Source organism: Buceros rhinoceros, unplaced genomic scaffold (assembly GCF_000710305.1).
Source record: "Buceros rhinoceros silvestris isolate BGI_N320 unplaced genomic scaffold, ASM71030v1 scaffold45029, whole genome shotgun sequence".
Classification (NCBI taxonomy): domain Eukaryota; kingdom Metazoa; phylum Chordata; class Aves; order Bucerotiformes; family Bucerotidae; genus Buceros; species Buceros rhinoceros.
In genome coordinates this window covers 18,554-30,134 of record NW_010431846.1, presented here as the reverse complement: position 1 = coordinate 30,134, position 11,581 = coordinate 18,554, and the positions used below count along the sequence as shown (strand labels likewise).

General features: G+C 39.9%; 1 protein-coding gene across 1 annotated transcript in view; it reads left to right on the top strand.

Moving 5' to 3' along the window:
• BAZ2B (bromodomain adjacent to zinc finger domain, 2B) overlaps window positions 1–11,581 on the top strand; it is a gene marked incomplete at its 5' end in the record, with an annotated part of 32,998 nt that overhangs the window by 5,329 nt on the left and 16,088 nt on the right. Inside the window, 6 exons of the mRNA XM_010143532.1 lie at window positions 3–134; window positions 839–1,093; window positions 1,839–2,053; window positions 3,336–3,410; window positions 8,616–8,859; window positions 10,892–10,954. Coding sequence (XP_010141834.1) covers window positions 3–134; window positions 839–1,093; window positions 1,839–2,053; window positions 3,336–3,410; window positions 8,616–8,859; window positions 10,892–10,954 — 984 coding nt within the window. The remainder of the gene's footprint in view (window positions 1–2; window positions 135–838; window positions 1,094–1,838; window positions 2,054–3,335; window positions 3,411–8,615; window positions 8,860–10,891; window positions 10,955–11,581) is intronic.

Below are 11,581 nucleotides of genomic sequence, written 5' to 3'. Positions count from 1 at the left end.
AGCGGTTAAAGCAAGAGAAACGCGATGAAAAAAGATTAAATAAAGAACGTAAACTGGAACAGCGAAGATTGGAATTAGAAATGGCAAAGGAACTAAAGAAGCCTAACGAAGATATGTGCTTAGCAGACCAGAAGGTAATCACAACAATGTTGACTTACTTTCTTAGCTCTTACGTCCGTATTTTGCCATTGTGACAATAACTTTTTTTCTTTTAGGCACTCCCAAAGCGTTCAGGTCTTGGTCTAGGTGATTAGTTTGCTACCGGAAATAGACAAGTTACTACAAACTCTAAAGGAGCGCGTGTTTAGTTAATGAAACCAACTTGGATCAAAAGCTTCCCAAAAAGCTTCCGTGATTGCTTCCAGAAGAAACAATTGCTCTGAGTTATTCTACAGCAGAAATACACATCCTGTCTCAGTGCACAGGCACTAGATAGAGCTTGTCTCGTATATCCAACTATTCTAAGCTGTTACTCAAAAAACATACTCCCCCAGTCTTCTGTGTTCTTAGTGCTTAGGACTTGACATACCTCACACATTTTTCTCCCTATATCTTCAAATATTTTTACGCCGGGCTCAGAATAGAGCCTGAGAGTGACTCCTGGCCAAAAACTATTTGCTAATCTCTTGCCTCCTATAACATGTGAAAAAGTAAACATGCTTCAGTTCTCAGTTAAATTTACTGGAGTGTGGCGGGGGGAGCTCCTCTCTAGCCCTGACTTTCTAGCAGTGTCATGCTGTAGGTCATATGGGAATGCCAGCCAGTTTCCCTAGCTAGAATCAAAGATGCCTTTCGAAGTATGCTACTGAATCTTCCGTTGTTTTTCTTTACTTACCAGCCTTTGCCAGAGTTGCCTCGCATCCCCGGCCTTGTTCTTGATGGAAGCACCTTTTCAGATTGTCTCATGGTGGTGCAGTTCCTGCGTAACTTTGGTAAAGTTCTTGGCTTTGATGTGAACGTGGATGTCCCTTCCCTGAGCGTTCTTCAAGAGGGTTTGCTAAACGTAGGGGACAGCATGGGAGAAGTACAAGACTTGCTTGTAAAGCTTGTCTCTGCGGCTGTTTGTGATCCAGGACTTGTTACAGGCTATAAGGTAAGAAAAAACAAACCAAAAGGAAGGAAAAAAAAAAATCATAGTGAAGGCCCTATATTTATTATGACTGCATTCTTCACAGTGTGTCTTTGACATCTCTCTGATTTCCATTTGCTTTGGTGTCACTGTTCTAATGTCACTCGAAGACTTTCTGTGGCCTGTCCTCTTTCTCATTTTCCACAAAAGAGATCTCTGGGCATTGTCTCTACTCTTCCCCGTTTGTATCGGAATCCCTTGTAGGGCACTATCACATCTGTGGCCGAGTAGTCTGATTCTCTACACCCTGCCCTCCCCGCCCCTTTCATTCTTACCCCCATGTTATACTCTCAGTGAATGTTGCCATTTCTTTTTCCAAAGACTGCTCTCTTCATCACTTCACCAAAACTCTTTATTTCATTCATATTTTTCTTTTAGTGTCCTTTTCCAAGCCTTTGTAGCTCTTTTCTACCCTAGAACCCTACGTAGTGTGATTGGACAAAACAATATTCATCAAGTTCCAGCTGGACCATGGTTTTTTTTCATTTAACTTATTTCATTACTATTATCTCTGTTTTTAAAAAGTTGGATATGAAGACGTTAATTTGTTATTCTAGTCAAGATTTGTGTTTGAATAGTTTTTAAAGAAAAAGCCTGATTAAATCCTTATGTAAAAATGCCCCCACCCCTCTTTATGAAAAACAATATAGCTGCAGAGGAAAGTAGTATTTTAAAACATGATTGTTTGAAACATCTTTATTCCTTTTAGGCTAAAACTATTCTTGGGGAACATTTACTGAATGTTGGTATCAATCGAGATAACGTGTCTGAGATTCTGCAGATATTCATGGAGGCTCACTGTGGGCAAACTGAGCTGACAGAGAGTTTGAAGACCAAAGCCTTTCAGGCACATACTCCAGCTCAGAAAGCATCAGTACTTGCTTTTCTTGTCAATGAGTTAGCGTGCAGCAAAAGTGTAGTAAGGTAAGATTTTTCCCAAACAGGTCTTTAAAAATAAAATTATAAAAATGTTACAGTTCAGAAATGCTGTATACCCTGTGTTCTGTTACAGGAGGTTTCCTGATGTTCCTGGAGTCAAGTTTTCTGTGTTACTGCTGCTTTACTGCTCTAGGGCAGAACTTTTTCATGTGCGGTCTGCGAGTCTGTTTTCAAAGCTTGTATCAGAGTTTCTCCAGCTATTTTCAGAGTAAAAGATGAGGTCGATTACAACGAAATTTGCTAGGTATTCTAGGGAATAATTCACAGGAGTAAGGCTCCTGCAGGACTCTGTTTTCCATTTTTTGCCTTTTGTGTTTTAAGACCTCTTTTGTCCAAATACATTAATTAGAGCCATTAGCTGAGGTGGCAAGCCTGATGTATCAGGGTAGTTATTCCAGAAAGCACATCCTTCATTTGTGGTCAGTAATGTATAGAGTTCCGTAATTAAGCCCACACCCCCCATGATAAACAACATCTGAAACCCCAACAATGTGCGATAAAACCTTAGGAAATGGTGTTTTACTTCCTGGTGAAGTCTGCTGCTTTTGGTGTGCTGTGCTGTGCTGCAGAAGTGACTCAGGGTTGTGTAAGGCAGGAACAAAAGAGGTGTGTCATGGCTTCCAAAGCGAACACAGAAGCGGGTGGTGCACGTGCTATGCTCACCTTGTGCAAGAGCGTTTGTGTGCAGTAATCAAATTCATCACAGGAAGACACCGCCTTACTGCAGATGACCAACTGTTCAGTCGGATCTGTGGAAATGATCATTCAGCACTTGAGTTTCTGTATTTGCATCACAGAATCCACTATAACCTGCTGAATTGTTGAGGCTGGGGTGTCTCGGTAGTGGGCTCACAGGCAGTCATTCTACTGCAGTTTCCGCAGTGAAAAGCAGACGTTAGTTTGTAGGTCACGTGGATCCTAGGTGGAATACCATCGATGTACCAGAGCAGCTAGATGCTCTGTGGCAAATACTTTGGGAAGCTTGATGTTGAATTAGAACGATGGAAAGAAATGTCAGTAACTAGAAACGATATGCTTCTTAGGGGAAGAAAGCTTATGTGATACTGTAAATAAAGCCTGCCTGACCAGAACACAGCAGTGTGCTACACTGGCTCTCCTAGTACTGGAATTCCCTGGCCTTAAGTTCACTTATTTTGTATTTTAAACATTTCTCCAAGATAGTTGAGACCGAGTAACTGTACATTAATGTCTTGTCAGCAAAAAGATACGTATGTTCACAGCTAACGGATTATTTTGTCTTTGACAGTGAAATTGATAAAAACATTGATTATATGTCAAACTTAAGGAGAGACAAGTGGATGGTTGAAGGCAAACTTCGGAAGTAAGTTGCGTTTCCTTAAATATTACAATACATCGCTTGTTTGCATTTGCTCAGAGATGCTGCTGTATAGGCGATTGGTTCTAAGGACAAACGCAGCTGATGCAATTACAGGTTTACCAAGAAGTTAGTAACTGAACTGCTTAATTAAGATGGGTGTGGAATTAGAATGGTGCAACATCAGTCTTTCACAATCTATTAAAGATGCATGAGAGTAGAGGGTTAGTGTCCCTCAAAACTGGAGCGAAGTCAAGTCCGTTTTGTATTCTTAGGAAGAATGGTTCTAAGGACAAACGCAGCTGATGCAATTACAGGTTTACCAAGAAGTTAGTAACTGAACTGCTTAATTAAGATGGGTGTGGAATTAGAATGGTGCAACATCAGTCTTTCACAATCTATTAAAGATGCATGAGAGTAGAGGGTTAGTGTCCCTCAAAACTGGAGCGAAGTCAAGTCCGTTTTGTATTCTTAGGAAGAAATGGCAGGGTTTTTCATTGGAATATTTCAGGAGCTGTCACATCACTATTGACATTATCGGTGTGTATTTGAACCTACCATAATTAGCCAGTGTTCATTCTGAAAGGCATGTCAAGACAGCATGATTTTCATACAATTACCAATTGAATTTTGCTAATTTATATTACGTTTTTGTAGCGTTTCCCATCTGTCAGTGTTGTGTGTTCCCTATAGCTAGGGGTCATATGTAGAATGCAGATGTTGAGATATTTTTTGTATTTTTATTTAAGGTAAAATTGAAACTTTTAAAGGGTTGTCAGTTTCCTATCCACTGTTCTCCCATCCTACAAGACAAAATTCCATACAGCAAGCATAATGGCTCCAACCACCAGGAAGCTAGAAGGCAATAAAGTTCATGAATCACAGGGGGTAAAAATACATAGCCAGACTCTACTTTCTTTTTTTTTTATTTCTTAGCCATCTTTACCTCTTACTAGGAACGGTGAATCCTGTCTTGGTCCTTGCTTTTAGGTACTTGTGTTTCTAATCTTATGTCTCCCTTTTTTCCCTTTAATGTACTCAGAAGGAAGAAGGAAAGAAGTAAAGAAGAAGGACAAGAGGGAGGTAGAGGAAAAAATTAGACCAGTAAAAAGAAATTCTCTACTAATATGGCAGATCCCAGTCTGCATAGGGTTAAAATACTTTATCTTTTAGGACAACCCAAATACCTTTTCCTGTCTTCATCTGAATCCCCTCTATGGGATACAGTTTAAAAAGTGTTTCTGAAGTTCTAATGTAGCCAATTGTCCATTAGTGGAATGGGTCCCTTACCTGTTCTTGTCTCCTTAGCAACTGCTTAGTCTTCCTCTCCCTCCGTCAAACTGTAAGTACTCGTAGATGTAGGATTATCCCTTTTCCTCATGATCTCTCTTTTCTTCCCTTTCAAATACTGTGGGCATAATACCCTGAAGTCCCAAGCCCTTCGTTCTTTCTACAGACATTTCTCTCCTTCTTGTGTTTGCCACTCGTGGATTTCTGGTTCCGGTAGTGCTGTCCCAATTTTTGAGCGTAAGTATCATGGGAGTGCTCAGAAACGTTGTTCTTCCGCTTTTTTGTATTCACTGGGCTTGATTCACCTCTTCCATCTTTGGTTCAAATTCTTTCAATTTTCCACTGTTTTCTGATGAACTTGAAGAAGCTTTTTGGAAGAGCCTTCTTTGATCAATTGGAGTTTTTCATAAACTCTTAACAACTGTTATGGGGCTTCTCTGAAAAGAAATCTGTCCATTTCAGTCTTCTGTTCAGTCTTTTTTTCTGCTTCCAGACTTCATTCTTATGTATGTTATCTTCCCCATCCATTTCAATGCTCAGTCAGGCTTTTAAGCATCCCAGTCCCAAACAGTTTTGCATAGGAATATCTGGTTTCTTGTCATCAGCAGATGTGCACTCTCTGCGAATGCACACGGACTCTCCCATGACCCTCAACACAAGCCTGTCCTGTGTGGAGAGTGTATAGTGGTAGAATAGGGGTGCTAGAGTGGTAGAAGGGATGCTGAGGAATGGTGCGTTTATTTCTCAGCCTGGTTTGATGGGTTTTGTCGTGGTAAATCTTCAAACCACTATGTCCAGACTGTCTTGAAATACATCCAAGTGGACTGAGAAGTGTCCATCTCTATCAGATGTTTTCACTAGGTGATTTTTTTCTGCTTATGTTCTCACTCTTTTTATAAAGAGAGTAGCTCCTCAACTGCCTATCAGGAGCAGAGGGAGAGGGGCAGAAAAAGTTAGGAAAACCTGTGTTTGTAAGATACAAAAGAGCAGCACTAAAATCTTAAGTTGGAAAAAAAAAATTGTTGAATAAAAGCCTGTAGGAATGTGCTTTTTTGCAATGGGGTTTTTTGGTTTTGGTGCGTCCGTCCCTCCACCCTTCAGGCTATTGAACAAATTCCCTTGCTAAGTATAATATATACGGTTGGAAACTGAATTCTGAGCTGCCTGGAATGTTTCTGCTGGGCCGATGGTCAGTGAGATTGCATCTAATCCCTTCTCTTGCTGCATTTAGACGTGAATCTTGATACTAATGACCATTTTTGTAAAGGCACCTGTCTCATACAATCAGTTCTTCTTTCTTTGTGCTTTCTGTGTCACAACTGTAGTCAGAAGACTGTCTTACCGGAGATGATTCCACAGTTTTTTAACAGGATAATCATAATCTCAGCATCTCCTTTCCCATTACGTGTCTTCTCCTTGGCATCTCTTTTGTAGCTTGATGAGTACAAAAGGGAATAAAAAGGAAATACGCCACTTGAAGGATTAGGTAATACCTGTTTCTTCACGAGACTTTAATACTACAGATCAAGGTTTTTCACTCAGTGTTGTTTTTAACGTGCCCGTATTATGGCATACTCCTTGTAAGTTTATTTCTTTCCAGTGGGGGCATCTCAACTGTAAATGACGATGGTACATCAAAAGCAGTGTTACGTGAGAGGAGAAATTATACCCTGATTTCGGGTAGGAGGTGGTAGTGCTGCTTTGGGAAACTTCCATTTTTTGAGAACCAAGCTGAAGTATGTTAAAACTATGATGTTTAGAATTTCTTTGCCTTGCTATTGCTTAATATTTATGTGCAAAACATATGAGGAAGGCCTGAAAACCAAATCCAAAGGTGAATTTTCCTTCTATGATCTAGTAAACGTGACAGACTAGAGCAGGCTTAATTCACAAATCTGATTATCTGATGGGTCGCCCACTCTTTTTATAGGCCAGTAAGCTTTGTAATTCTCGTAACAGGTGCAGACATCATCGTGGTATATACCTGAAAGTGAGGAAGACAAAACAGTTTTCTGAGTGAAGGTTTTCTTCTGTCAGGGAACCTGTATGTCTTTCGTTTCTGCCTTTGTGCTCCTTTGTTTACAGACCGCTGCCTTTATAAGCTTGTGGTGCTGTTATAAGAGAGCATCTTTGATTCATTTCCAGCCTTATAATCCGTAGCGTCATGCAGGCTTCCTTCAGTACTTTTATCTCAACATTTTATCTCTATTTTTGCTTTCAGCAAAAAGTAGCCTTCTTTGCTGCTTCTGATTTATTTTAGGCATGAAAGAGGTGTTCGCTGGTTGTTGAACTTGCAGCTGCCAGCTTTATTATTGAATTCTAATCAAGATTATCTTTGCCTGATTTTTCTCTAAAATTGTCCAGTCATGCAGCAGTCAATCCAATCATTGACTAGTGGCTTTGTTTGATAGTTAATTCCTGTTTATAGGCAGGAATTTCCAGTCCAGATGAAGAAGATTTGATGGTTGAAGTTATCCTCATAAAAATGAAATATTTTTCTAAAACACTTAACTCAGTGGAAATGTGAGTAGTATTGATACTCAGTGAGACTAAGGCTTTTTGAACCAGACCTGAAAATGTTACTTGCTTCCAAATCCACTGGGAGGTTTGAGAAATTATTTGTTTATTAAAAAATACTTTAAATCGCTAAAATAGCTAAGCAATCTATTTGTATTTGAAAAAATAACAGTGTAAAACTTCCAGAATTCTCCAGTGGATTAACCACTGCATAAACCTCCCCCCCTCCCCTCCCCCCAGAAAAACCAATGCCCAGCTGTTTCCAAGCTAAGAGAAGTCCCCTTAATGATTTCTTACTAATGATCTTTTTAAAAAGTGCTGCTGCCAGCTGAGCAGTGGCAGCCTCGTTTAAACCGGTGCTGTTGAGTACCGGCTTTGCGTGTCAGCGTTTCGGAAGGCTGATACGTTTGTCAGCATGCCCAGAAGCCAGTACTTGTAGCCTCTTGCTGTATGGAATATTGTTTTGTAGGATGGGAAGAGAGAGAAGTATGACAAGGAGAAATTACGTACTGGTAATTGTGTTTGTCGTCACTGCTCTACTCTTCCCATCCTACTTTCTTCCAATCATCTCTTACAAAAATCTTTGTCTTTTCTACACGTGTTTATGAATCTCTTCTCAGTCAGTTGCATTTTTTGGTCTGCATTATAAGTGACGGTTAGGTCTGGCTATTTATACCTCCTGTGATTCAGCATGTTTGCCTGCTAGCTCCCTGATAGGTGGAACTATAATTTTTGCTGTGTGGAATCTTGTCTTATAGGGGTTTTATAGAAGAAGAAGGTCTACTACAACCATAATTACTGGTATGTAAGTTTCCCTTTTCTTTCATAAAAGGAAGAATGAGAGTTTGGTTGAGTGATCTCCTAGCAGCTTAGGTAGCTACCATTCCTTGGAAAAGAAAGTACATCCTAGAACAAAAAGATCAGCCAAAGGACTAAAGTGAAATAATACATCATGAATTACAAATGCATGAAAATCAAAAAAGAAAACGTAAATGGTTTCATACTTCGAATGAGGCTTTGTTCCCCCCCTCAGACACAGGTATTTTATCATATTCTTAAAAACATAAAGGATAAAGAAGTTGAAAAGGTTCGTTCTTCTAATTGTCTCTTCTGACTTTTCAAAATCTTTCTTGTGTTTAATTTCTTCTAAACAGTTACACAATAAAAGTCACATGGGAGAAACACAAATTCTGTTCAGAACTGAGTAAGAGGCTTAAGGGGTTTCATAACGTGATTTTTTTATTGTTGACAATAAATGGCAATACACATTGTGCTAATACGACACAGTATTTTCTCAGAAGTGTGAATTTGAAGCTAAACCATATGATTTACTTTCAGTCACCTAGGAGGAAAGATTCATTTATTCTACAGACGTACATTTCACCCCTTGTCATGTGTTTCAAGGCTTAGAATCATTCACGCCAAGAAAACGGGCAAACGAGACGCCTCAGGAGGTGGTGACGCGGGAGAGGAACAGCACTCTTTGGAAACGCCGGCCGCTGGCCGCAAGCGCAGACGAAAGGGGGGAGACAGCGATTATGATGATGATGATGATGATGACAGTGATGATCAGGCAGATGATGATGAGGAGGATGAAGAGGACAAAGAAGATAAAAAAGGAAAGAAGGCAGAAGTTTGTGAGGATGAGGTGGGGGATTTTAAGAAACTTCATTAACTGATAAGTTAAAAGTTGTTTTCCTCTGTTTCTCTGCTATGTGGCACTGCTTCCCTGAGATATCACAAGAAAAGGGAAGGAGCAATAACTTATCTCCAGTGTCTTTTAATTTTTGGAATAAGTTCATTTTCCAGAGTACTTTTCCCTGCGCGCCCCCCCCCCCCTTTTTTTTTTTTAATAGCTATTATCGTATCAGTTTGTGAGTTTCTTTGGTGGTTTTGGTTCAGGTTTTTTGGGGTATTTTTTTCCAGCTCACTTGTTCTGACTTAGTCTTAATTTCTCTGCAATTCTGAAGGATTGTACCAGATCCAGAGAACCATAGCTTTGTTAGCAGATGAGCATAACTGTAGTTTTCTCTAAGTGGAGAATAAAGGTAATTTATTAGGGACTGTTTAGTCTGGAGAAGAGGAGGCTCGGGGGGACCTTATTGCTCTCTACAATTACCTGAAAGGAAGTTGTAGGGAGGTGGGGGTCGATCTCTTCTCCCGTATTAAGAATGACAGGACGAGGGGGAATGGCCTCCAGTTGCACCAGGGGAGGTTTAGGTTGGATATTAGGAAAAATTTCTTTACAGAGAGGGTTATTAAGCATTGGAACAGGCTGCCCAGGGAGGTGGTGGAGTCCTCATCCATGGAAGTGTTTAAAAACCGTGTGGCTGTGGTGCTGAGGGACATGGTGTAGGGACCCTGGCAGTATAGGGGGAACGGTTGGACTTGATGATCTTTAAGGTCTCTTCCAACCAGATGATTGTATGATTCTGTGAAAATAATAAAGTGTAAAGTTATATTTAACGTTATCTATCATGAAGCTTGCCTGTGACTTTCCTGTGTAGTTCTTTCCTGACTTTTCCAGGGTATTCACTGCCTGACTGTATTTGATCACAAGATCGTAGATTTTACAAGTTGATATCAGATAAGCTACAGGGAGGATCACTGAAACTTTTTAGATTGTTGAGGTATTGTGTCAGCAATAGTCAAAAGATTTTTTTTTTTAATGAAAGTGCCACAGGCCTGTAAGACTTACTGTAGAACTCCAGAGCTCTCTTCTGGATAAAACCTGGTCGAAGAGACAAGCGATACTACATTTCAGTGCGCTGGGCGTTGCAGTATTGGCCAGAAAATGTTCTGTTGATGCAAGCTGTCTGAAGTTCAGAGGAAGGTTTTCCGGGTGCAGTGGACATGGCTGCTTGAACAAAGCATGTGTATGATACATGTGAACTCAGATCTGTGTGAACACTCTTGTTAGAAACCTGACCAGAAACCTTCCAGGGTAGGAACAGCCCTTCGTTTTCTCTTTTTCTGGATTTATTTCAAGTACTATGATCTTAGAGGCACAGCATGCACTTCTTAGAAATTAATACTTCAGAATTTAAAAGTAGCAGCATTTGGGTATCTAATCTCACATCCATCCCTTAGACTTTCTACCTTTAGTACAATCTCCTATCTTGGTGCACTGGGCACTTCATTCAAAAATCCTGTAACTCCCGTAGAGAGAGTAATGTTCTGATGTAAGAGGGTCCATTGCATTCATGCTGTGTGTGGCGTGTCAGAAGGTTTCAGTCTGGCTCACTTTTGCAGAGCCAGCAAATAGAAGACCGGTGCCTCATGATGCAGGTGACTGGGGCCTCCTGGGATTTTGGTTGTGTTCTTTCGGAAACTCACTGTTATCACCAAATACTTTCTTGAATAAATTAAAACTCTCTTTATGGAAATGACTATCATTGTTAAACTCTGTCAAGAAGAAAGGAATCGTACACTTAATCATGGGTGCATTCCTCTTCAAAAATCAGCAAGATTAATACCGAAACTTTTATACCAGCCTCATGATTTAAAGTGGCTCTACAGTTTCTTGTTGACATTGAAATAAATGGCAAGCATGTTGTATTTTTTTTTACCCTTACAATTTGCCTCTCTGTTACATCTTTTTACTGTAATATTAGTAAGGAAAGGTGGTATGATTTTATCTTAAAATAAATTTGGCGTGACAGTGTATTTGGTGATTATAGGATGACGGGGACCAGGCAGCAAGTGTTGAAGAACTAGAGAAGCAGATAGAAAAACTGACAAAGGTGAGAGGTCATTTGTCTTTGTTATTCTACAGATCTGAGCACTGGACATAATAAGTTGCAATGTTAACCTTCATTTTCAATGCTCCTGCTTAATATAAATTGAAATAAGGATCAGCTTTCATTTCATGACAATATGAATGATACTGTGATGACATCTGAATTGTGACTTAACTCTGTTGGCACTAAGTGGATATGACTCAAAAGACAAACAGAAAGCTGTTGATAATGTCTTCACCCATCTCAGAATAAAAAGTTATCTATTTTTTTATCCAAATCTAATTGATATAATTCCTGTTGATCTTAGAAAACGATGATGAACTTTGTGTATGAGAAGCAGTGACTTTGCCATTACACAAATACTGCAGTTCTCCTTTTTCCTACAGTTGGCTAATTTCTGCAGCTGTGTTCCAGGCCAATGCAGAGAGCTGTCTTGGCTTCAGAGTCTGCAAGCAGAAACAATGGAATGGGAAGAGAAATGTAAACAAGAAAGATAGAATGCTGTAGACAGGGGTACTTAAGACACAAGCGTTTATTCTTCATGGTGGAAGAATTGTCATTTCAGACTTTGTCTCTTGGTGTCTCTCATGTTCCGAACTGCAGTGAACTTAGCAGTGCAGGATGACCCCT